The sequence below is a fragment of the Lethenteron reissneri genome, chromosome 2 (assembly GCF_015708825.2).
Source record: "Lethenteron reissneri isolate LAM-NWPU_2019-01 chromosome 2, ASM1570882v1, whole genome shotgun sequence".
Lineage (NCBI taxonomy): Eukaryota > Metazoa > Chordata > Hyperoartia > Petromyzontiformes > Petromyzontidae > Lethenteron > Lethenteron reissneri.
The window spans coordinates 15,240,734-15,268,347 of NC_083780.1; the positions used below are offsets into that span (position 1 = coordinate 15,240,734).

Sequence of the window (27,614 nt, forward strand, 5' to 3'; positions counted from 1 at the left end):
GGGAAAGTTCCGGCTAAGCGAGCAAGTGTTGTCTAGAACTTTACGGTTGTGAAGGCTGAGAGACAGTATCCTCAAATGAATCCTCTAACCATGGATCGATTTATGGGTTCATATTTTTTCAAGGAGCATAGACCACACAAATTCCAGTAATCCTCGCAGCAGATTTTGGCTCGCAAAGATTGTCACCGCATCACGTGCTTTCAGATGCGCTTCTGCGGCCGTCTGGAACGCTCTTCCTTCCGATATTAGGAAGCCGCTGGAGCTATGTACTTTAAATCATCGAGAATGAGTACAGTTTTTTTTTAGAACTGCTGTTTGTGTTTCGTTTGCTGTCCCTTCCCCTGCATCCTCCGATGAGCATGGTTGGCTATGTACGGTGCGAAAGAAGTTCAACATACATACCTATCAATTCTTCAGGTTTACGATTCCAACTAAGAATTCCAATTCATATATGTTGTGTAAAGGGGGAGCAGTGGCGCAGTTGTTAGCTCATTACACTACCCCAGAATTGTCAACACCACCACATTCCACGGCTTAGCGAGTTGGGGGCAGGGGCGAGCGTAGCTCATTACATATCCAGCAGACTCGTGTGGTTTTGTGAACAGCGTTGCATTAATTTTTTTTTATGAGATGTTTTTGTATGTGCTCGAGATTGAAATTTCTACTCGATACTGTACCAATTAGGAATCCAGGGAGCATCCATTTCACTTAATGCCTTTGACATTAGTAAATAACAAGTCGGAGTAGAAATGCATCTGGTTTCACAGCTGTGTGCAGGTATCCCTCGATTTACAAACGTTCGGTTTACGAAATTTCACGTTAACCCAATTGACAAATTATGGACACCTTCCCATTCTCGAATTTCCGCGTGAACGAAATTTCACTCCGGTCGGGGCCGTGACATCATCGAGCAAGAGGCCACGGGGAGGCTGCGGCATTCGTCCACGGCAGCGTCACGGTATCCCGGCAGTCAACAGCAGTTAACGCCTCCTCACCATCTATCCAGTCATTGCGAAATGCAGATCGTTTAGGGAGTTCCCTAAAAAGGTGAATTAGTTGTTTTAATTATCATTTAATCGTTTTAATATTAATGTTCTTTATTATAATTTTTGTATTGTGAAAAGTGATCTTGGTATATATTTTAGGTTAGGAGTTGGAATGACCGTCAGAAACACATCCCTCGTTAAGTATTCAATTAATGGGGACAGGCCATTCCGATTCACGAAATTTCGTTCGATGCGTTTTTCTGTAGAACGCATTCCCTTTCGTAAATCGAGAGATACCCATATGTATATGATCCTCTAGTGAGTACAGAACTACATTTCCCTGGTGGAGAATAAACAATACAAGTTTGTTGTCCCCCCCCCACGGCCCCCCCCGCATTTGATTGACTTGAGATGTCAGTAATGGTAATAACAGAACCGTGCATCTTGACACAAGCAGCAAACTCGGCAGACACACCGCAAGCTCGCAACACAACGGCACACCACCCGTTCGATCCTTTTATTTGGTTTTAAGTACTGCTACTATTCACTTAAGGGAAAACACAACAGTCCTTAAACCTGTAAATTGTGAAAATCAAAAGTATAGCCAGACCAAACCTAGGTAAACAAAAAAATCAACAATCAGCCGTATAGCAAAGATATATAGACATTTGCATCAAAGTAGAACAAATGATGTCCAGTGGTCAAGATGCTCGTCGTAGGACAAGTGAAATCTTGATTACGTAGCTCCTTGTCTCCACACTGTGTCAGTTATGGGTGTTGTTTAGCCATACTTCACCACGCTGGTCAGTGTGGGTTGGTGAAGGGGTGGCGGCCCATCACACTGATGTTAGCCATAGCCGGGAATCTAACTTGGGAGGTCAGGTCCATAGGTGCAGTACACAAACCAATTTGCTAGCATCGACCCCTTCCTTTACCATCTTAATTCCTCTATAATCTAGGATCAAATCGGTTTCTAGTTAGTTTTACTGTACAGCCTTTATCGCATCAATCTCCACGCAATAGTCCCCATTTCTTTTATCTCTTTATGCTTTTATGTCAAAGGTTACAGAGCACACTTGACGTGAACGCCATTCAAACGATCCTGGTGGCTGCTATCGAGCTCCCGGTCTGTCCCGTAGCCTCGTGGTCTCGGTGTCACCTAAAAAACACTGCCCTCGACAACTGTTTGAGGTCGTCAGGGAGGGGAGAACCACATTCACTGTCATCCCTTTCTAGCGGGGCGTATTATTCTTGGGAGAATGGGGGAGATTTCGAATGAAACAGAAACCGATTAGACTTTTAAACTATTTGTATTTTACCAAGGCCCGCTGAGCTATAGAGCTCAACGAAGTGGCTTATCATGTGGAAATTTAAAGCAGCCAATTACTATATGTTTGTAAATGTGAAGGAAAAAATCGGGTGATCTGGAGAAACATCCACCCGACCACGGGGAGCACATTCAAAACCCCAAATATCCAGGTGTCAGGGTCGTGATCGAACCCACGACCTGCACATTAAATGAGGGAGATGACATCTATGCATTTGCTCTACATTTTCTGCACCATGCATCAGCTATAACCCTCCAGATTATTGTAGTTTTAAAAAGGTGAATTATATAGGTAACAAAATAAACTCAACACATGTCAATAACTGTGGCTTTAAATGTAATAAAAATATAATAGGGCATTTTTGGACAATGGCCACAGAAGAATGCCCTGAAACGTCACGTATTATGGTTTTCCTTTTAAAGCCACAGAGGTCTTATTGACTAATGCGTTAAAGTTTTGCTGTTGCAAGCTGTGCTCATGTCCCACTGTCAACATAGCAGAATCAGCAGCATCACCAACTAATTTGTTGAACGTATCGGTAAAGTCGTGGATTCGACTGATAAAAAAAACCCCAGCACAAACTAAAACAAATTCATGTCGACAATGGAATCCAACGGCTCCATTCCATCAGGTCGCGAATTCGTCGTTGGTGACGACGTGGTGATACTGGGGCCCTGCGGCGCGGTGGCGGTAGACTTTCACTGCGGCCACGCACACGGCAGCGACGGCCAGGGCGGCAGCCAGGGCGTACACCATGCCCGCCAGCGAGCTCAGCACCCCAGAAGCTGCGGTGGAAAGAGGAGGGGCGGTAACACCAGCAAAAAAGCACACAAGCCAGCCAGCATAGAGATGTGAGACTCTTCATCATCATTGTCATCATATTTATCCGTTATTTTACGTGTATCAGTAATACCCAAAGGACTGCAATTGCACATTTGTTCACATTTTACGTGAGATAGTACCATGGTTATGAGATGGGAATTGTAGCGAGACATTTTATAATTTCAAACCGTATTGTACTAAAACTGCCTTGTACCATAAATTCTATCTTAATATCTCTTAATTAAAAGGGTAATTTCTGCATTAGAAATTAGACGAGCAATGGCAATTGCATCATTGTGTTTATCACCATCCCCGACAGCAAGCAGTTCCACGCCTTTCCACTTTAACACGTAGGCTTTCGCGACCAATATCATCCATGATAGAGGGATTTTTTTGGGTTAGATCGTTTTAGATCGCAAAAAAAAAACGTTTACACTTGCTGCGCAGACACGGTTTACAAGTTCATAATTCTTCCCATGGCACATTAGCAAGGCCGTCCATAGGGGATTGTGGGGCCTGGGCAAAATCTCAATGTGTGGGCCCCCCAATGCCTTCAAACTGACCCAGGTAGTATTATTGACACCGTGACATGGAAACGCGGGGCCCCCCAAAGCACGGGCCCAGGACAGTCGCCCAAATTCCCCGTACCCTAGGGATGGCTCTGCATACGAGTGCAGTGTCATATTGGCAGAGGGTGGTATTGTATTGACGATTCGTTTGGTAAGTCAGGAGGATGCTCACCCTGGCGCGCCTTGTGGAGCAGTAGGGGGCCCTGGGAGAGGCCCACGTTGTGCTCGGCGTACTTTTTCTGGCCGGAGAGGTCGCGCACGGACCGTTTGGAGCGCACGCACCCTCGCTGGCACCGCGAGTACCGGTCGGAAGAGTCACAAACGCGTACGGAGCACTCCAGGTACACCTACGAAGGATGTAGGTGACCAGCCGCGAGATGTTTCAAAGCATGTTACCATTAGAATGTTAGTACAAATAATGATAATTTTGTTTACCTGGAAATTAACGAGTGGATATGATTGAAGAACTGACCGAAGATGGCTGCAAAGTTGGGCTCATGATGGTTCAAAGAAAAACACAAAGTCAGGTTGAGCAGGTTCGCTGAATGAGGATAACATTTCCGTTGCAGGGACCCACAACTGGAGCACGGCAGGATACGTGGAGCCTGGCCAATTGTTTGGGGAAAATAAACAAGTGGACGAGAGCAGGATGGGGTGATTTTGGAGTGGTAATTATAAGTGTGGTACCATCATGTCTAAAATGTAGTTCAATTGGTCAGAGTTTAAAACTAATGAGTCCAGGTTGATGTGCTACACTGCCCCTTGCGGACAAGCACTGTTGAACTTGGGCAAAAAGCAGAGGAATGTTGACTTAAAGCTTTCGTGAATGCAGGAATTCGATCGCAACACAAGCGGTCGTCACACGACCACTTGTGTTGCGATCGAAACGTCGTAGTTTTTTGATATTTGTTTGTTCTTTCCTTTGAACCTATCTACGTGACTTTACCGAAAGACCCAAAGAATAAGCAGAGGAATCCCACGTCAACGGTGCTGTTCATTGTTCATAGAGGGGTCACAGTCGATATTTCTCTGCCCCTGTCCAAAAGTTGAGGGGGGACAGGGGGTGGCAAACCCCCCCTCCATCCCCGCCCTCCTCCCCCCGACATCTTTCTGTTTCCATGGGGGATGCACACCTGAGAGCCGGCGAAGAACTCAACGCTCTGGAAGCTGAAGTGCTGTCTCTTGTTGTCACCGCTGTAGTAGTTGTTGTAGGATGGGTCCTCTTGACATCTGCAGTTGGTAGATTCACAATGTAAGTTATAGACAAAGATCCCACGTATAACCTTAATAGGCTGTTGGGGCAAGTGCTGTTCGCGAGCACATATGAAGGCTGGCACGGCACACACGGGTGTGGGTGGCCAGTACCACGCCTGGCCGCCTTTGTTTCCCTCTAGTGGCGAAGTTTACACACCGCACTCGGTATTCATTTGAAGCTGAGTCGACATAGGGGAGGAATAGGATCGGTTAAGATAATCGTCACCGGTGTTGGCCGTGAGCTGAAATCTATCTCGGATCGTCGGGTTCATAGCGCAGTTTACTAACCGCTACAATACCGCTCCACCTTGAGTAAGTCACATACACACGCGTGCACAAAATTGCAGGTTCATCACTTCACACTCCGAGGTCAAGGAATCATTTGATGGAATCCACTCTAACCTGGAGTGGCATTGCTCTCCTTCAAAGCACACAAGTGGAGAAGTCAAAAGGCAAAGCCAGTGCACCAGAACAACAACAACAACACTCAGGGAGGCTCCTCAAAGAGGGCAGCCACCACGCTTGCACTCTGCTGTTCTACGGGCCGAATGCGCGGGACTTGTGTGGGAATGATTAGCTCTTGCAAAAAAGCCGGGTATTTGTGAAAAATAGCTCCATTAAGTCATCGCATTCCTCCAATCTAAGTAAAGATTCGAATTCTTGATTCTGAAGCCGAGTGCCGAATGGCAGCTGCTGATAATCACCGGATAGCTAACACCAACAATTGTGGTCAGACTGTCCACGCTAGTTGGAATCGCCCCACTGGATATCAGGAGGATGGTCACAAGCAATTGCTACATGGCCACACCTCCAGCTGTACGCCGCCTGAAATCGCGGAAACGGTTCCTAACCGTAGCTGATCCACAAAAAAAACCCCACCTACGGCTACACGAATAAGAATATAGCGTGTACACACGGCTCGACACAAGAGGCAAGGGCGAGTCACGACGCACATTGACACTGCCCAAAGCCTCACAGAAAAAGATCGGTCGAACTAGAGATGTATGAATTGCCCCTTCGCACGCGAGTGAGAAAGTCACAAGGTCATAATGCAGATGTAGGGCTACTCTAATAACACTGACACGTTTGACCGCAGTGAAACACGCGCCATGGAGTGTCTAGTCTAAGTACAGATTCTGATAAAGACTCTAAAGATTCGATCTATTGCTCTGGCGGTTCCTGGACGAGCCGTGCACAGCGCAGAGGGCCTTGCTCGGGTTACAGACTGGGCCATATCATCATGTGCCATGGTCTATCCACTGCTGAAGATATCACCATCACTATTATGTTCCTGTTACTGGATAAACCTAGAACTGTGGAGGCAAGGCACGAGAAAAATAAATCAAAAGTATAAAATGTATGGGTGCTTCAGGTTGAGTCGATATGCAACCAATATTTTAACTCGTGATTGTGGACCGAATGAATTATCACAAGAGTGCCATCCATGCTGATCAACAGAGGTGACAAATGCGTGTTGGTGTCTTAAAAGAAAACAAATGAAGCACAGCTTGGGGTTGCCGCATGTACCCGTGTCTAATGATGAAGTAGGAGTTGCTGTCGTCCGCGCCAATGTAGGGGGACGCCTTGCACGTCTCGAGGAAGAGCTGCAGGCTGCCGATGTAGGAGACGAGCAGCACCTTGTGAAGAGGAACAATCGATGCGGGGTGAGATCGCATGAGAATTTGACGGAAGATTTACACCCTGCATTTGGCGCATCACGTGCAGTCATGGTAATGCTCATAGACTCTAAAAAATATAATTCATATGTTTTTATTATTGTTATATTTGTATTACAACAAAACTCGAGCCTGACATACCACGCTGAAAAATTGCAGTAACAGGGTATCGAAATTCGTGATCATCCATTCCGGCACGAAAAATGTAGAAAATGGAAATAAGGGTCCCCCAAATGACATTTTAATTAAAAGTTTAATTGATATGAGAGACGAATAATATTAATGATAAAACTTGTCAAATTATCATATTCAAGTTTTATCCAAAATACTGTAATGTGAAAAAGCCCCCCAGTGATAAAGAGTAAAGCCTTTGCGGCCAAGTCATGATGTCATACAACGTCACATTTCACCAACCATATGATGTAATCTTGTTTTGCACCTCGGTATATAACGTATACTAATTATAGTAATAATGCTCATTCCTTTGTCAATCCAGAAGTAAATTGGTACATACATACGTGGAGTTTTGATAACGAACGATTTGGCAATTTTGGTCTAATTTTATTCAACGTTCATGTCTTTGACACCATTGTATGGAGTGCTCAGATGGTACGGCTCATGCTTGACCACGTGTGATGTAGCAATACATCCAGAAAAAGAGGTCCCGAGTGAGACATACATCTGATCGTCAGGCCGACTTCCTACATATTGCATAAATGACGGTCTTAGGTGGACGGCTATCCTAGTCTGTTTACATTTCTCACTCTAGTCTAAAAACCCCTCCATGGCCTTGCCCCACCTTATCTCGCTTCTCTCGTCTCTTACTCTGTCCCATCTCGTCCTCTACGCTCCCAGTCTCGGCTGTCTCTCTCTGCTACGCCCCTAAATGGGTCGCTTGTGCCAGCAAGAAGGCTCATCGTGATGATGTTTGAGGAGGAATCGCCGTGTGACAGCGATGAACTAATCCTACCCACCTCTGTGTAGATCCGGCTCCCGAGATCCACCTCCAGTGGGTATGAGTAGACGGGCTGCGAGAAGCTCTCGTCCATGTACAGCTGGATGCTCAATTCGAAATTGCCTGAGCTGTACCTGTCGTGCACCCTGTAGTGATCGATACAAATCACAACTTCGCAGTGAGCTTGTTTAAAAGTTTTACAAGAGCACAAGTCATTACCACCAGATAGACATTGGCTGACATTCGAGGAATACCACCACACTTGCAGTGAGTGCAGTCACCTACTACCTAGGCCGTGTGATAGTTGGATTCCAGGAGAGATTGGAAATTGTTGACGCCAAAGCTGCTGCCATTTACCTGGGTGCAAAGCTCGCTACGACGCTGCCAGTGGAGCCGATTTGACAGTGCAAGGGGATGCGCAGTTTCTTGGCCTTGGTACCGGGCACGTAGCCATACGCTGTGTTCGTGTAGACGATGGTGTCGCCCTGCACCTGGGTAGAGGAGAGGGAGCGAGAGAGATATTGAGTGTTGATAGAGCCCTAGGCTTTCAGGATGTTAGGTTTGAACAATCTCAGATATGCGTGTTGTGTGTGCGGTGGGGCGTCTCCAGTCTCGGGTCCCGGACAAATACCTCGGCCCTGGTGCCACAGGCATGCAGATCGCTGTGCAGGACCAGGTACTGCCCTGAGATGTAGCCACTGCACGAGGGGTCCTCCAGGTGAATGGAGTATGGGGAGAGGTGGAGTGAGTTGAGCAGTGCTCAGAGAGATCAGCAGCTCCAGGTACTGCGACGTGCAGTTGAATACCTCGTTTTCTGCGCGCAAGAGTGAATACGCCGCTTTGTTAACGAGGAGCAGAAGATGGCGGCCTTGACACGCAGGCCCCACTCCGTGAAGCGAGACATCACCACGAATCTCATCGTCAATGCCGGCAACCGCACATCGATCCACGGTCTCCATGCCTGACCCTTCAGAGCGTCCGACAATTCAAGCCACCATAAACTGTGCTTACAGGACCAAGAAATACCTTCTCAGATAGGTGCCCCCAACAAGGAAAATTGAGGGGGATCTCGTGAACGTTGTGAAGATGTTTATCATCGACGTCCTCACATCTCCGAGAAATCCACAGGCTACAGTGACCAATAGGACCAGCCGCTATTCATACCCATGGGTACAACCTCACGACTACCATGGAATATGGCCTGGCCCCATAGACGTCTGATTATTATGGTACTTTATTTGTGTAGGACTCGTACTAATGCGACAGCTTCTCGTCTTTCTCGTCTCTTTTATTCACGCATATAGTTCACACCTCCTCCTCGTCATCACTCCATGCCTCTCTGTTCGCTCCAATACACAACCCGCCATCATCATCACTCCACGTCTCTGTTCGCTCGCTCCGCTCCGCAACTTCGCTCGCTCTCTCTCTCTTCCCCAAGGTCCGTCACTCCGCTGCTACCCTACTCTGTACTCGCTCCATCCACTGTGACCCTATCTGTATTCTCTCTATCCACTGCTACTGTACGCTGTATTCTCTCTATCCACTGCTACCGTACGCTATATTCTCTCTATCCACTGCTACCCTATCTGTATTCTCTCTGTCTACCCTTATCGTATCTATTCCTGCTCCCTGCTGCTCCGTCTCTGTCCCGGGCACCAACTACTCCAACTCCGACTCCAACACCAACCAAGACTCCCGTCTCTCCGTTATGCTGTGCCTTTATACCCGAACCAATCAGCCCCAATTAATTATCTCATCCCCCACTTTGCTACTCGCCCCCAGTCCCCCAGCTTCACGTGACCATGTTATCGCCGTCAGCCCGGCGCCAGTCATCAGCCAATCACCGGCCTGCGTCCTCAGTTACCCTTAACACCTGTGGTGTCTCTTAATGACCTCCCCCTTAATGGCACACAACAACAACTGTATCCTCAGTTGCCCCCACTGTACGCTGCTCGCTCCCATAGCAACAGAACGCGTGGCGCGTGACATTTCAAGTCCTATATTTGTAACAATAATGAGATCACTCCTTTGTCAGTCCAACCCTTAACAGAGACCTCGGTGGAGGTTGTTCAACCTTAACCAAAACGCTCAAGAACTGTAAGTATGAACGCTTTATATTGCGTGTTTTTTACAATTAGCTTACACACTTCAAATGTAAGGATATGACACGAACAGAATGATTATTGTGATCATATTTTATTCCAATTAATTACAAGTTCAATTTGTAATGCATCACAGTATTTGCTGAATCCCATAGAGAGGGAACGACTCCGAGTCACGAGGAAGAACCACAGATGGTGGTGGTGGTGGCTATGCCCGTGGTCTGTGATCCAGCACTGTGGAGGCAACGTAGGTTGGTGGATCAAAAAAATATCAAAAGCTTGCGAGAATCCCTTCCTGTGGGTATCGAGGTGCAATACCCTGGACTAATATAATCTTTCCCTTCTGTATGGGATAGTGTTGCCGCTTCCCATGCGTAGGTTTCCTCCCATAAATACTCCCTATAAATACTCCCTATAAATACTCCCTATAAATACTCACTATAAATACTCACTATAAATACTCACTATAAATACTCACCAAGTGCCTAAAAAGGTCTTAATATGTATAGAGCAGCAGATCAATTGTTGGCACCGGCTCACCACCTGGCAGCCTTCCAGCTTGGTCTGTGGTTCCTCTGTGATTGTTAGATGCAATTTGCAACGTCGCTAGAAATGTTTTTTTATCATTATTAGCGACCATCTATGCCAGGTGGGTGATCGGCATCATGCCCGACCACGTTAACCTAGGGGAGGCGCAGGACCAGTTGAGTTATTCATCACTGGCGTTGGTGGTCGTGAGTCGGAATCGAACTTCGGTCGCCGGGATTTCCGTAGCTCACTGTGATAACTACTACACTACCACTCCCCACAGGGCACACAAACACACACATTGTGACGACGTACCTTGCAAGCAGATGACAGAGGCATCCTCATTATGCCCACAGTCGTTACTCCCCCAGGGAAGATGCTGACAGAAGGAGAGCTGAGGCTCGTAGCCTGAGCACTGGACATTGTCGAGCCATATCTGACCATAGCCCTGTCCGAAGTAAGCTAAGGACAAGGCAGCAACAGCGGAGCCACAGCCCAGCTGGCGACACACGACCTGGGCGTGCTGCAGATTCCAGATGTCATCGCACACCGTGCCCCACGTGCCGCGGTAGAACACCTCCACCCGGCCCTGACACGAGGAGCCACCCCCAGCCAGCCGTATGGGCGCATCTGGTTAAAGTAAAAAGACACACAATTAGATATGATAACTGGCGATGATGATTTTCTGCAATACCGTGAAGACGAACAATTTTTTAATCCATATAAACTACTTGATGTGACGAATTGTCGCAGTTCGGAGTGGCGATTCTATGTGATGATTTGATCACGTTTGCATTGTGACGAATGCAGTGACCTCGTGGCTGCAGAGGTCACTGCAACAAATTTCGTACTGTGTACGATACACAAATAGAATATATTCTTGAAGCCACGATTATATGCATGCTGTGAGAATTAAGAATCGATTACTCGTTACGTGATGACAGAAAAAAAGAGATACAGTACAGTCTGTTCTATAACGCGGTAGTTGCGTTGCTGAAGAACATCGCGTTATGTAAAAATCACGTTATAATCTATAATATAGTGGAAAGCACGGTCCGCGATAATGCGTGAAATGTGTATGCAGGCTGAATAAAGACTGAGATGCGTGGGTAGCATCTAGAAGCATCCAGCAGCATCACGCCTTGTATGATGCTCCACCGAGGCAGCTGTACAGCTGCTTATTCCTAAAAGGTGTCAGTTTTGTTGCCAGATAGAAGGGTAAAAAACCAATTATCATATTTTTTACTGGCAAATGAGGTACCAATGGTGCTTATTCCTACTCGCGTGACGTAGTTCCGTTCGCTCAATCACGTTAAATCCAATTCACGTTATGAAAACTACACATTATAGGAGAATAGACTGTGCTGTGACAGGATGGCAACGCAACAGGCAATGGCAACTTCATCGCTAGGCAAGGTGCAGAGAGAGCTGGGTTCGAAGGATGATGGCCTTTACAGGCAACCGTGATGGGGCATGCGAGTGTGAAACTAATTACCAAAACGTCCGGTAGAAATCCATGGCCTGGATGTTAGCATTGAGTCTGGAAGGAAAATACAACAATATAATTATTAAGAGTGCAAGTGTTATTCTATAATAGTAATACTATTGTTATAGCAGCCACCGTAATCAATAAGAGCTCAGATCTCGAGGGAATGCGCTTCCTGATCTGGGTCCTTGAGCAGGTGTCATGACGTCATCAGAACAGCCGTGCAGGTGAATTGGGATCCATGATCTGGCACAGTTGAGGGCACAGGTGGTGCATCTGCCAGTCACCTCAGTCAGTCAACCCATGGCACCTGGGTCGGTCCCGAGACCTCTACAAGCAGCAAGCCTTAGACACTTTCACATGACAGCCTCAAGGTGAACCTAGCTTGGCACAAGTGCCATGGTGATGTTACAGGTGGTTGCTGTAGATGATTGGAGGTTATTACATCTTGATTGGTTGTAATTTACGGCGTTAAAAAGTGGAACAAGGTGAAGCTATTTAATTTGTGCTAAATATAGGATGTCCTTAATTATATCAAGGTGCACTGTGTTGGTTATAATTTACATTAGATATGATCAAGCTGATTCGTTTATAAATAACAGAAAATTACGTGCCGAGGAATAATTTGTCACAGTTATTTCATGTGCAAAAGTGTGATTGTTGTTTCCATATAATCGAGTCAGGTTAATTAAATACACATGTTGATTAAATAATGGATTACTCTAACATAATGGGCTACAGTGAAAAAAATAATAGAAATAAAAGAATAAGATTTTTTTTTACCTCCGTGACTTTACCGAAAAAACCTAAGAGTATGAATCCTTGCAGTCATGAAAGCTTCAAATCTAGAATTAAGGGCTAATACAACCTCAAGATGCAATCGACTCTGCCATCTCTGGTGAGTACTCTGTATTAACTTTACTATATTTAAACTTGTTATATACCGACAGCAGTGTAATACCGATTTCGCCGAAAAGCAACATTTATTGGCACATTCCTCCAGGTGACAACTTGATTTGTCTGGCAGTGTTGGGTGGTGGAGGATGGTGCATAGCTCTAATGGACATTATCCCCTCACAACCATATGACCCACAAATGGATGATTAATTATATCGGTAATTTAAATTTTACTCGTGGAATTAACAGCAAAGTACAATACATCACATTCGGGTCAGCACTCCAAACCATCCAATAAATTAAGATTATTGTTATCAAGTTTTCATGTAAATTAATGGTATATGTTACTCAGGACAGACAGTTAAAATTTGCAAACCACTAAATAGTTATTATGGACAATAAAGAGTCCATGTGTATAACTTGCAAAATGTAAAAACTACATTTTGTCCTTTGGGTATCAAATATTACGGTACCGAGATGTATCAATTCATTTTTCAAAGGGCATGGTTAGCATACGCCTATAAGTTGTTTCAGGTCTCGTATACTGCATAATAAAAATATATATTACAACAATACTGAAACATAATTCAAAAGTCACCAAAACACGTGCGATTGTATTGTCTAGTTTGCTTTGTTCCTACAATAACAATAAAGAACACAGTCAATTCTCAGAAAATGTCCTGCTAAAATCTGGACAGGTGGCAAGCCTCCAGTGGTCGTTCCGACAATGATTCTTATTTGAATATTCACAGGGGGGTCCGTCCACTCAGAGATGCAGATGCAATAGACTGTACTGTGACAGGATGGCAACGCAACAGGCAATGGCAACTTCATCGCTAGGCAAGGTGCAGAGAGAGCTGGGTTCGAAGGCTGATGGCCTTTACAGGCAACCGTGATGGGGCATGCGAGTGTGAAACTAATTACCAAAACGTCCGGTAGAAATCCATGGCCTGGTTGTTGGCATTGAGTCTGGAAGGAAATACAACAATATGATTATTAAGAGAGCAAGTGTTATTCTATAATAGTAATAATATTTTTATAGCAGCCGCCGTAATCAATAAGAGCTCAGATCTCGAGGGAATGCGCTTCCTGATCTGGGTCCTTGAGCAGGTGTCATGACGTCATCGGAACAGCCGTGCAGGTGAATTTGGATCCATGATTTGGCAAAGTTGAGGGCACAGATGGTGCATCTGCCAGTCACCTCAGTCAGTCAACCCATGGCACCTGGGTCGGTCCCGTGACCTCCTGCAAGCTGCGAGCCTTAGACACTTTCACATGACAGCCTGAAGATGCACCTAGCTTGGCACAAGTGCCGTGGTGATGTCACCGGTGGTTGCTGTTGATGATTGGAGGTGATTGCATGTTGATTGGTTGTAATTTACGGCGTTAAAAAGTGGAACAAGGTGAAGCTATTTAATTGGTGCTAAATATAGGATGTTCTTAATTATATCAAGGTGCACTGTGTTGGTTATAATTGACATTAGATGCTATCAAGCTGATTCGTTTATAAAATCACGGAAAATTACGTGACGAGGAATAATTTGTCTCAGTTGTTTCACGTGCAAAACTGTGATTGTTGTTTATTATATTCGAGTCAGGTTAATTGAATACTCACGTGGATTAAATAATAGATTACTCCAACATAATGGTCTACACAGATTGAATGCAACCTCAAGATGCAATCAACTCCGCCATCTCTGGTGAGTACTCTGTATTCACTTTATTATATTTAAACTTGTTATATACCGACAGCAGTGTAATACCGGTTTCGCCGAAAAGCAACATTTATTGGCACATTCTTCCAGGTGACAACTTGATTTGTCTGGCAGTGTTGGGTGGTAGAGGATGGTGCATAGATCTTAATTGACATATCCCCTCACGACCATAGGACCCGCAAATTAATTAATCATATCGGTCATTTAAATCCTACCGGTGGAATTAACATCACAGTACAATACAACACATTCGGATTAGCACACCTATCCATTCAATACGTGAAGACGAGTGTTCATTAGTTGTCGTGTAAATTAATGTTATATTTTATACGATCTAACCCAAAAAACTCTATTATGGATGATATTGGTTGCGAAAGCCTACGGGTTAAAAGGATAGACAGTTGCAATTTAGTAAAACAATGAATAGTTAATATGGACAATACATTGTCCATGTGCATAACTCGTTATATCTAAAAACCTACATTTTGTCCTTTGGGTATGGTTAGCGTAAGCTTCCAAGTTGCATACTGTATACTAAAAATATATATTACAATATCACTAAAACAGAATTCAAGTCACGAAAGACAAGTGCGATTGTATTGTCAAGTTTGCTTTGTTCCTATAATAACAATAAAGAACAAGTCAATTCTCCGAAAATCTGTTGCTAAAATCCGGACAGGTGGTAACCCGACAGTGTAGTTCCAGCAAAGATTCTTACTTGGATATTCACAGGTGGGTCCGGCCCACCCAGGGCTGCAGATGCACTCGTAGAACGGATCGAATGGCAGGTTCACGCAAACTCCCCCATTTTGGCATCCGAACAAATCGCACCAGTAATCTGAAAGCAAAACACATTGCAATATTGCGTGCAAGCATTCTCTAATGAATAAAACATTTTAAGAAGATGACATTTTTTATCTGTCGCTCACAAATGGCCAAAAAGCAGCACCATGGCGATTGTTGATTATTGATGATGGCATTCTGCCACCCACATGGCAAACAGCAAAGAAGGGCAGCAAGACCTGGACAGATGGACTAAGTGCCTGGGGAGGAGGACATGGTATGATGATGGGATAAGTTGAACAAACAGAGTTACTATGGAATATCTTCTAGGTTCAGACATGAAGGTCCAAGACAAGCAAGCAGTGGTAACATTTGGAGAGAGACTCCTTTGGGTTTTAGGACATGTCAATAGAGGATAGAGTGTTTTTATAGAGAGAGAGTACTAGGGCAGAGATTGAGAGGCAGGCCAAGATTGAAATGGTGAACCAGAATATGAACATCTGTGGAGTGAGTGTGGAGGTGACCCAGAGCAGGAATCAGTGGTGAAACGGGACCAGGAAGGTACACCCCAAATGCGTTGGGGTTCTGGGGGTTATGCCAAAAATAAGTCATGTAATTGTCACCACGGCCTTTTTGCCGCCAAATGACAAGAGCATCATCCAATAAGCATACTGGTTTGAGCAAGGAGATACGTGACAGTTGAGCAGAAAAACTTTTTATTCCATTCCTTCGTACAGAAGATGCATGTGTAAATCTGTCTGTGGGGTGTCTATGAAGTGGTTGGATGAGGGTTGAACTGCGGGTGTCAGTGAGTTCTGAGCGCGTGTGCTCCCTGCTGTGTTCTCGGACGAGCAAATTGTGTCTGTGGGGCACAGTCGTAGGCACGCATGTGCTTTGCTTTGGCACGACACCACAATCCGCACATTCGGGACATCACGTGGAGAAGGCCGTGATGGCGGGGAGGAAGCCGTGATACACTCATACATCTTACACTGACTCACTCACACATCATACACTGGGAGTGTCATGCTGCCAGCTATGGCTGCAAGTTTGGTCGTACATGTTATGTAGATCGTTTATTTTTAAATTGGATGTACAAACTTAGTAATCATTGGAAAGATGTTATCAACCACGCAAAAAAGACTTAATTACACTTTTTTGGACCATCTTATCTGACAGGCACTATTTTACTTCACTTTACCGAGTGTTAACATCCCCAGTGTTTAACAGTACTCTCTTCATTGTTCAGCCAGCATTGGTATAAACATGGGCATTTTCGTTCTTTTTCTATCATGTGTATCAGGCCCCCCCTCCCCCTCTCTGTCCAATGCGTTGGCGTGTGTAGCAGCAACCGCGTCAAAGCCGTCGTCCACCCTTTTGGCCCCGCCCCCCTCCCCCTCCCGATGCGTTGTACGTGGCACTCCGTGCCGTTTGAGCCCCGCCCCCCTCCCTCCCGATACGTTCCATTCATTGGCTACCACATTCTGATGAGCTCCCCCCCCCTCTCCTCCCCCCTCAACTTGCTTTTAAGGGATTACATCTTGAATCATTGCCTCACTTGATGCAGCTAATCCGGCTGTGACGGTCCCACCTGATGACGGAGACTTGTGTTGCCTCCGAAACGTCGTGATTTTTTTTTATTTTCATTAATTTTTATGTTTTACCTACGTGACTTTACCGAAAAAACCTAAGAATATGGAATTACAGTTCCTATGATTACTGTTGTTACATTGTTTTTATAGCTTTATTTTGGTGATTTCGAAAACATATGGTTAAGCCATGTTTCTTAATGAAGTGCGGAGTTGGCCTGATAACTTTTATCTAAATTGTCTTATGGTTGTTAGTGTTAGACTTGCATCACACTGGGATTTTTTTTGTAATACGGTGTTTTTTTTCTGGAAGATTTGCTGGTTTATCCAGGATGTTTCTGTTGCGCGTCGTAGCTTTAAGATGTTCACCGTTCATATTTTGTTTGTTCCGGTTGCACCCGACTTAAGAGCAGCATGGCTCACAGGGCTATACCTAATACATGAAACCTGAAACTTGAATCACCGCGGTGCAAAGCTTCTGAGTGAGAGGTGACGCTTACTGGCGATGAGTAGATTCGTAGCTGCTCCGGAGAACAGCGGCGGAAGACATAAAAAACAGACAAGAACATACCACAATTAACATACAACAATACTTGAAAAAATAATAAGGGTCACTCCAGATGATCACCTATTACCAGGGTTCAGTCTCAGGGCAAATTAACGTGTGCATGGTGGATGCTCAGGTGTCATGCAATTCTGCGTTAGATTCATAAAATAGGAATGTTGAACATCTTTTGCACAGTACGTAGCCAACCGTGAATGATGGTTATAATAGTAATAATAATGCTCAATTGTTCACTCAGGAAAGCCTCAATGAGTCTGAAGAGAAAAAAACTTTGCCACGATCCATTGTGCCAGCAACATTTTGTAATTTTACTCTTAATATAAAAAATTAAATTTCATAGTAATACTTTACATTTTTTAAGAATTTGCCTGGAACTCAATAGCTACTTTTCGTGCCACTTTGTATGCCAATTTAAAAAAATGGTTATCAAAAAATTGCTTAGTGCGTCACGTGGGACGTATTTAATCATCATCGGGCACGTGCAACGAATCAAAAGACTTGTTCAGTTGGTGACATTGCACAATCCCAAATGTTCAAATCACCGACTACACGTGTGTGGCCAAGAAAGAGGCGAGTGAGGAGCTCACACAGCAACGGTTCACTCGCTATGTGCACCACGCTCGTGGTGGCAACAGCAGCAGCAACAACAACAACCCCTCGTGTGAGTGAAAGCGATGACTCACTCGATGGGGAAGGTGTTGAACCTGCTCCACGCGACGACGTCAGCAGTTGGGAGAAAGGGAATCACAAGCGTGACGTTATACAGTGGATATTCATCCCTGAGGCAATCGCTTTTAACGGAGACAAAATCTCACTGGCCGAGGTGGCGATGAAGTCCCTTTTCATGACGCGGCTCTGGCGCATTCTGCCCTCGCAATTCGGGAAGTATTTGTCGCCGGAATGATTGAGTGGACAATGGATTGGAAGAGGATCTGATGTGATGTGACCGCTCCGATGCCCAAATATTTCAACAACAACAAGAGCACGTGGAAATAATTCCCTTAAGTGTTAAGTGTTCTCCTTGATAATTCCCTAAGGAGGATACTTCATACTCCAGATCGACACGTATCGACAAGCTGGAACTGCCCTGAGGGTCCGCAGCCATCACCCAGACAGCATCGCTCTGCTACGAGATGTCAGTCTCTCGGAGACTGTGGCCACATTCAAAACTCATCTCAAAACTTTATTTATACAATTACACGCATTCAAATGTCAGCTAATTCGGCAAACGGCTTTTAGCATGTATTTCATTATTTAGCTGTTTTTCTAGTTACGAGTTGCCATCACGCTCAATGTCTGCTGCTTTGTCTTGTATGGCGCTTTGGGCTCCCTCATCGAATCCGTTTTAAAAACAAGTTTATTATGATTAATACTGTCGCTTACAAGCTGCGGGGTCATTCAAAATGTGCTCAAATGACCTGCAGTCTTGAGACGAAAAGAGGGGGCGAAGGTCACTGATAATTACCCGACCTGGAGACACGGCACGGACCCTGATGGCCAGGATTTCCCAAACTCCATTCCTTGCGGCCCACCTCCACGCCGACTTCTTTCTGCGTTCACCAATTTACCCCTCCACATTCAAATTAACTCGTTCCACGCTGTACGCGCCAGATAATTGTTAAACACGTCCCACGTGACGCGCTAAGCAATTAAAGCTGTCTTTATTAATCGAGACAATTCACATGAACATTGAGAATGTCCATGTGCGGGCACATGTTTCACGTGTCCGTGTGTGTGTACACGTGTTTCACATGAACGACACGGCGTTAATTGCTGAGCGCGTGGGACTTATTTAGCGCCGCGCATCGGGCGCGTGCAGCGTGGAACGAATGAATTTTCATCTGAACGGGGAGTAAATTGGAAAACGCGGAAAGATGTCGCGTGTAGGTGGAGTCGCGAGGACTGGAGTTGGGGAAACCCTGCGCGTCGCCACTTGGAGTTCAGTTGGTGACATTGCACAATCCCAAATGTGAAAATCACCAGCTACATGTGTGTGGTGAAGACAGAGGTGAGTGAAGAGGAGCTCACAATAACGGTTCACTCGCTCGGTGCACCACCCTCATGGTGGCTCTGACAATAGCAGCAGACACAACAACAGCAACAACAACAACCCCTCGTGTGAGTGAACGCGATGACTCACTCGGTGGGGGAGGTGTTGAACCTGCTCCACGAGACGACGTCAGCAGTTGGGAGAGAGGGAATCACAAGCGTGACGTTATACAGTGGATATTCATCCCTAAGGCAATCGTTATTAATGCAGACAAAATATCACTGGCCGGCGCATTCTGCCCTCGCAAATTGGGGAAATAGTATAAGCAGGAATTGTTGAGTGGAAGCTGGTTCGGAGAAGATCTGATGTGATGTTGACGCCCAATGCCCAAACCTCACTGGCCGGGGTGGCGATGAAGTCGCTTCGGATGACGCGGCTCTGGCGCATTTTGCCCTCGCAATTCGGGAAATATTTGTCGCCGGAATGATTGAGTGGACAATGGATTGGAAGAGGATCTGGTGTGATGTGACCGCCCCGATGCCCAAACATTTCAACAGCAACAACAGCACGTGGTAATAATTCCCTTAAGTGTGAAGTGTTCTCCTTGATAATTCCCCAAGGAGGATACTTCCTCCTCCAGATCGACACATATCGAGAAGCTGGAGACAGCAGCGGTGTGCAACTGCCCTGAGGGTCCGCAGCCATCATCCACTTGGAAGAATCTGTCGAGGGGTACTTGGGTACGAATTCCAGCTGTGTGCTGAGAATCGAGGGTAACACACGGAGCCGCCCGACTCATGGTGCATTGTTTTTTGGTTTAATGCAACGGGACTAATACGGTGCGCATGCAACTTGAATGCGAAAGAATAGACAAACGGTGCTCACCAGCTGTAGCGAGACGTGTAGGTTTGTCACCGAAGGACATTGGGGACGTTCAAGACAGCAAAGATTAGACAAACGCACCGTTGTCAATGTCGTATTCATTTACATGGCATTGGTCACAATCGCTCAAAAATGCAATCGGCGTTAAGGGGTCGCGATATTGTAAATTGCATCTGAATATTAAGATTCTGATCCCATAATCAACTATTAAACCACCGATATTGGCGAAGTCACGTAGACTTCTTCACGTTGACACAATTGTGTAACACTCCACGCTGCCTTAATGTGAAATGTATTATGACTAAATAAATAAGAATACAATATATATTCTATTAAAAACAACATTCTTACACATCCCATCAGCCGCATGGCCCTTCTGAGAGTACATCATTTCAGCAGCGCCTGCTCAAATTCAAGAAAACTCTGGACCGGTTTTGACATTCACTGTTTCATCCGCAGCAGCAGGTAGGATGGAAACATCACAGTCAGTTAAGACTTTACCTGGTTAATAACGTCCATCCAATGATTGCTCAGTTTGTACCCATCAAACTGAGTTGTGGTTGTGGCAGACGTTACATTGAGGTAACGAAAAGACATGTCTCGGACCGCGTTCGTGAACACAAGGCAGATCTGAAACACGGTAGGACCAATACCATTGCCGTTGCCGATCATTGTTTTAACGCTGTGGGCTCACACGACATTGATTTTTCCAAGACGGAGGTACTCTGCAAACCTACCGGCTACCTTCAGAGATATGTTCATGAAGTCATCCAGATATATAAACACAGACACAACTTCAACCGAGAGGATGGGTACAAACTGAGCAATCATTGGAAGGACATTATTAACCAGGACAAAGTCTTAACTGATTGTGTTTCCATCTGACCTGTCAATGTCAGCTGTTATTCCCGACTCTCTGTGTCTCTCTCTCTCTATGCCACTCTCTTAGATCTCTCATGCTCACATGTCCTTTGCATTGCACTCTCAGGACTTTGGATTGCACTCTCATGCCTTCGGATTGCACTCTCATGCTCACATGTCCTTTGCATTGCACCCATTGGGTTGCACTCCCTTGTCGAGGAGGCTGCTCTACTCCTTTTCTACAGTTACGGGCTAATTTCTCAGATTAACATCATGGTAATTTCTCACATTAACATAGCCACTTCCGTGCCCTTGTCGAGTAGGCCGCTCTCCTCCGATCTTACAGTTGCATGCTAATTTTTCACATTAACATCATGCTAATCTCTCACATCAACATAGCCACTTCTGTGCCCTCGTCGAGGAGGCCGCTTTCCTATCTTGCAGTTACATGCTAATTTCTCACATTAACATCACTAGCCCCGGCCACTTCTTTATGACCCTTGGGCTACACCCATTTCAAACCTTTTAAACAGTCTGCCTCATCAGCAGACCATGCTTTCCCACCTGATGACGGACGCTTGTGTTGCGCCCGAAACGTTGTTATTTATGTTATTTTATACCTACGTGACTTTACCGAAAGAACCAAAGAGTAGGGACAGACAGTTGAAATATAGTAAAACAATAGTTAATATGGACAATAAATTGTCCATATGTATAACTCTTTACATATATAAACCTACATTTTGTCCTTTGGGTATGGTTAGCATAAGCTTCCAAGCTGCTTGAAGTCTAGCATACTGTAAACTAAAAATATATATTACAACAATACTAAAACAGAATTCAATTCATGAAAGACAAGTGCGATTGAATTGTCTAGTTTGCTTTGTTCCTACAATAACAATAAAGAACAAGTCAATTCTCAGAAAATCTGTTGCTAAAATCCCGACAGGTGGTAACCCGACAGTGTAGTTCCAGCAAATATTCTTACTTGGATATTCACAGGTGGGTCCGGTCCACCCAGGGCTGCAGGTGCATTGGTAAAACGGATCGAATGGAAGGTTCACGCAATCTCCCCCATTTTGGCATCCGACCAAATCGCACCAGTAATCTGAAAGCAAACACATTGCAATATTCCGTGCACCCACATTTTCCAAATGGCTTAATAATTCTCTAATGAATAAAACAGATGTAATTTTGTATCTGTAGCTCACAAATGGCCAAAAGCAGCACCATGGCGATTGTTGATTATTGATGATGATGACATCGTGCCGCCCACGTGGCAAACGGAGCAAAGAAGGGCAGCAAGACCCGGACAGATGGACTAAGTGCCTGGGGAGGAGGACATGGCATGATGATGGGATAAGTTGAACAAACTGAGTAACTATGGAATATCTTCTACATTCAGACATGAAGACCAAGATAAACAAGCAGTGGTAATATTTGGAGAGAGACTCCTTTGGGTTATAGGACATGTAATGAGAGGATATAGTGTTTATAGAAAGAGAGAGTACTAGGGCAGAGAATTAGAGGCAGGACAGGATTGAATGGTGAACCAGAATATGAACATCTGTGGAGTGAGTGTGGAGGTGACCCAGAGCAGGAATCAGTGGTGAAATGGGACCAGGAAGGTACACCCCAAATGCGTTGGGGTTCTGGGGGTTATGCCAAAAAATAAGTCATGTTATTGTCACCACGGGCTTTGGGCTGCCAAATGACAAAAGGATCATCCAATAAGCATACTGGTTTGAGCAAGGAGATACGTGACAGTTAAGCAGAAAAAGTGTTATTCCATTCCTTCGTACAGAAGATGCATGTGGAAATATGTCTGTGGGGTGTCTATGAAGTGACTGGATGAGGGTTGAACTGCGGGTGTCAGTGAGTTCTGAGCGCGTGTGCTCCCTGCTGTGTTCTCGGACGAGCAAATTGTGTCTGTGGGGCACAGTCGTAGGCACGCATGTGCTTTGCTTTGGCACGACACCACAATTTACAAATTCGCGAAATCGCGTGGAGAAGGCCGTGATGGCAGGGAGGAGGCCGTGATACACTCACTCATCTTACACCGACTCACTCACATCATACACTGACTCACTCACACATCATACACCGACTGACTCATCATACACTGACTCACTCACACAGCATACACTCACTCACACATCATACACTGGGAGTGTCATGCTGCCAGCTATGGCTGCAAGTTTGGTCGTACATGTTATGTAGATCGTTTATTTTTAAATTGGAATCACAGTTCCTATGATTACTGTTGTTACATTGTTTTATAGCTTTATTTTTCGATTTCGAAAACATATGGTTAAGTCATGTTTCTTGCAGAAGTGCGGAGATGGCCTGATAACTTTTATCTAAATTGTCTTATGGTTGTTATTGTTTGACTTGCATCAAACTGGGATTTTTGCACACGGCGTTGTAATACGGTGCTTTTTTTCTGGAAGATTTGCTGGTTTATCCAGGATGTTTCTGTTCCGCGTCGTAGCTTTAAGATGTTCTCCGTTCATATTTTGTTTGTTGCGGTTGCACCCGACTTAAGAGCAGCATGGCTCACAGGGTTATAGCTAATAAATGAAACTTGAATCACCGCGGTGCAACGCTTCTGAGTGAGAGGTGACGCTTACCGCCGATCAGATTCGTAGCTGCTCCGGAGAACAGCGGCGGAAGACATTAAAAACAGACAAGAACATACCACAATGAACATACAACAATACTTGAAAAAATAATAAGGGTCACTCCAGATGATCACCTATTACCAGGGTTCAGTCTCAGGGCAAATTAACGTGTGCATGGTGGATGCTCAGGTGTCATGCAATTCTGCGTTAGATTGATAAAGTAGGAATGTTTAACTTATTTTGTACAGTACGTAGCCAACCGTGAATGATGGTTATAATAGTAATAATAATGCTCAATTGTTTATTTAGGAAAGCCTCAATGAGTCTGAAGAGAAAAAACTTTGCCACGATTCATTGTGCCAGCAACATTTTGTAATTTTACTCTTATTATAAATGAGTTACATTTCATATTAATACATTATATTTTTAAAGAATTTGCCTGGAACTCAATAGCTACTATGGGTGCTATTTATATGCCTAATATTAAGGAAATGGTTGTAAAAAAACGACAAATTCTCATTAGGCCGCATTGTGTTAAGTGCGTCGTTAATTGCTTAGTGCGTCACGTGGGACGTATTTAATAATCATCGGGCGCGTGCAACGAATCAATTTGCATCTGGGGAGTAAATTGGTGAATTCGGGAAGACTTGTTCAGTTGGTGACATTGCACAATCCCAAATGTGAAAATCAACGACTATACACGTGTGTGGCCAAGAAAGAGGCGAGTGAAGAGGAGCTCACACAGCAACGGTTCACTCGCTCGGTGCACCACGCTCATGGTGGCTCTGACAACAGCAGCAGACATAACAGCAACAACAACAACAACAACCCCTCGTGTGAGTGAAAGCGATGACTCACTCGATGGGGGAAATGTTGAAGCTGCTCCACGAGACGACGTCAGCAGTTGGGAGAGAGAGAATCATAAGCGTGACGTTATACAGTGGATATTCATCCCTAAGGCAATCGCTTTTAACGGAGATAAAAAACAGAATCTCACTGGCCGGGGTGGCGATGAAGTCGCTTTAGATGACGCGGCTCTGACGCATTCTGCCCTCGCAATTCGGGAAATATTTGTCGCCGGAATGATTGAGTGGACAATGGATTGGAAGAGGATCTGGTGTGATGTGACCGCCCCGATGCCCAAACATTTCAACAGCAACAAGAGCACGTGGTAGTAATTCCCTTAAGTGTGAAGTGTTCTCCTTGATAATTCCCCAAGGAGGATACTTCATACTCCATATCGACACATATCGACAAGCTGGAACTGCCCTGAGGGTCCGCAGCCATCACCCAGACAGCATCGCTCTGCTACGAGATGTCAGTCTCGCGGAGACTGTGGCCACATTCAAAACTCATCTCAAAACTTTATTTATACAATTACAGGTATTCAACTGTCAGCTAATTCGGCAAACAGCTTTTAGCATTTATTTCATTATTTAGCTGTTTTTCTAGTTACGAGTTGCCATCACGCTGAATGTCTGCAGCTTTGTCTTGTACGGCGCTTTGGGTTCCCTCATCGAACGCGTTTTAAAAACAAGTTTATTATGATTAATACTGTCGCCTACAAGCGGCGGGGTCATTCAAAATGTGCTCAAATGACCTGCAGTCAGGAGACGAAAAGAGGGGGCGAAGGTCACTGATAATTACCCGACCTGGAGACACGGCACGGACCCTGATGGCCAGGATTTCCCAAACTCCATTCCTTGCGGCCCACCTCCACGCCGACTTCTTTCTGCGTTCACCAATTTACCCCTCCACATTCAAATTAACTCGTTCCACGCTGTACGCGCCAGATAATTGTTAAACACGTCCCACGTGACGCGCTAAGCAATTAAAGCTGTCTTTGCTAATCGAGACAATTCACATGAACATTGAGATAGTGTCCATGTGCGTGCACATGTTTCACGTGTCCGTGTGTGTGTACACGTGTTTCACATGAACGACGCGGCGTTAATTGCTGAGCGCGTGGGACTTATTTAGCGCCGCGCATCGGGCGCGTGCAGCGTGGAACGAATGAATTTTCATCTGAACGGGGAGTAAATTGGAAAACGCGGAAAGATGTCGCGTGGAGGTGGGGCCGCGAGGACTGGAGTTGGGGAAACCCTGCGCGTAGCCACTTTGAGTTCAGTTTGTGACATTGCACAATCCCAAATGTGAAAATCGCCAGATACACGTGTGTGGCCAAGAAAGAGGCGAGTGAAGAGGAGCTCACATAGCAACGGTTCACTCGCTCGGTGCACCACCCTCATGGTGGCTCTGACAACAGCAGCAGACAACAACAGCAACAACAACAACCCCTCGTGTGAGTGAACGCGATGACTCACTCGGTGGGGGAAATGTTGATCCTGCCCCACGAGACGACGTCAGCAGTTGGGAGAGAGGGAATCACAAGCGTGACGTTATACAGTGGATATTAATCCCTAAGGCAATCGCTTTTAATGCAGACAAAATATCACTGGCCGGCGCATTCTGCCCTCGCAAGTCGGGAACTAGTTGAAGCAGAAATTGTTGAGTGGATGATGGTTCGGAGAAGATCTGATGTGATGTTGATGCCCAATGCCCAAACTTTTCAACAACAGCACGTGGTAATAATTCCCTTAATGTGAAGTGTTCTCCTTGATAATTTCCTAAGGACAATAATTTACACTTCACATCGACACATATCGAGAAGCTGGAGACAGCGGCGTGGAACTGCCCTGAGGGTCCGCTGCCATCATCCACTTGGAAGAATCTGTCGAGGGGTACTTGGGTACGAATTCCAGCTGTGTGCTGAGAATCGAGGGTAGCACACGGAGCCGCCCGACTCATGGTGCATTAAATTTCAGATTCACCATGGAAGTCGAAAAAGATGGCAAGCTACCCTTTTTGGATGTCCTAATCAAAAGGAGACCTGATGGTTCAATGAGCCACTCTGTCTACAGGAAAGCCACCCATACGGATGCTTACCTAAAACCGGATTCCCACCACCATCCATCCCAGAAGAATTCCCTCATCAAGACTCTATATCATAGAGCCCAATGCATCTCCGACCAGGAACACATTTCCAGTGAACTCAAACACGTACGCCAAGCTCTTAAGGCTAATGGTTACTCCGACTACACAATCCGCAAAGCCATCACTCCAACCATCAAGAAGGATCCTGTTGAGGAGCCTTTCAAGACCATCACCTTACCCTACATTGCTGGGGTCACAAAAAAGATCTCCAAAATCCTGATTAAACACAAGATCCAGGTCCGATTCAACACAGTACATAAAATCCGTGATCTGGTACCGTCTGTAAAAGATGTGGTTCCAGACATACAGTACCCTGGCGTCTACAAACTAAGTTTCCTCTGTGGTAGCAGTTACATTGGGGAAACCAAACGACATGTCTCGGACCGCATCCGTGAACATAAAGCAGACCTGAAACACGGTAGGACAAACACCTCAGCCGTGGCAGATCACTGTTACAACTCAGTGGGCTCACATGACATTGACTTCTCCAAGACAGAGGTTCTCTGCAAGCCATCTGGCTATCATGAGAGATTCGTTCATGAGGCGATCCACATATACAAACACAGAGACAATTTTAACCGAGAAGATGGATTCTGGCTTAGCAATCATTGGAAGGACGTAATAAACCATTTCGGATCTTAACTGATTGTGTTCACGTTTACGGTGACTTTCAGACCGCGTTCCACTCACTGGCATGGTGCAGTGTGCAGAGTAATGTATGGTGTCGTAATTGTATAGTAAATATATAGCAGTGTGATACACATTAGGGTGGGTAGAATAATACATAGTGTTATATTAAAAATGGATAAGGCAGCAACTGCAGCAGCAGCAGCAACTGCAGCAGCAGCAGCAGCAACTACAGCAGCAGTAGCAGCAACAGCAGCAGCAGAAACTACAGCAGCAGCAGAAACTACAGCAGCAGCAGCAACTGCAGCAGCAGCAGCAACTGCAGCATCAGCAGCAGCAACTGTAGCTCCCTTTGATGCTGTTAATCCTGCATAATGCACATGC

General features: G+C 45.3%; 1 protein-coding gene and 1 long non-coding RNA gene across 2 annotated transcripts; both read right to left on the reverse strand.

Annotated features, from left to right (window-relative positions):
* Positions 1-1,445: 1,445 nt before the first annotated feature.
* Positions 1,446-8,339, reverse strand: LOC133341318 (CUB and zona pellucida-like domain-containing protein 1). Its single transcript, XM_061549848.1, has 7 exons — positions 8,222-8,339; positions 7,948-8,081; positions 7,610-7,736; positions 6,487-6,596; positions 4,839-4,935; positions 3,878-4,052; positions 1,446-3,099 (listed from the first exon to the last, which is right to left on the reverse strand). Exons 3-7 carry the CDS (start codon positions 7,682-7,684, stop codon positions 2,942-2,944), a joined length of 615 nt encoding a protein of 204 aa, XP_061405832.1. The 5' UTR covers positions 7,685-7,736; positions 7,948-8,081; positions 8,222-8,339; the 3' UTR covers positions 1,446-2,941.
* A 2,183-nt stretch (positions 8,340-10,522) lies between these two features.
* LOC133341354 (uncharacterized) lies at positions 10,523-15,167 on the reverse strand. The gene is made up of 4 exons (XR_009755033.1): positions 15,037-15,167; positions 13,528-13,572; positions 11,716-11,760; positions 10,523-10,850 (listed from the first exon to the last, which is right to left on the reverse strand). It is a non-coding gene; the product is annotated as an uncharacterized LOC133341354 (long non-coding RNA).
* Between the last annotated feature and the right edge of the window lie 12,447 nt (positions 15,168-27,614).

What these genes read in the sequence shown, in the direction of transcription:
- LOC133341318 (XM_061549848.1), bottom strand. Translation starts at nt 7,684, where the DNA reads ATGGACGAGAGCTTCTCGCAGCCCGTCTACTCATACCCACTGGAGGTG. An exon ending in GGAGCCGGATCTACACAGAG is followed by an intron (nt 6,597 to 7,609) that starts GTGGGTAGGATT and finishes CCTCTTCACAAG; the next exon opens with GTGCTGCTCGTCTCCTACAT. An exon ending in AGTTCTTCGCCGGCTCTCAG is followed by an intron (nt 4,053 to 4,838) that starts GTGTGCATCCCC and finishes CATCCTTCGTAG; the next exon opens with GTGTACCTGGAGTGCTCCGT.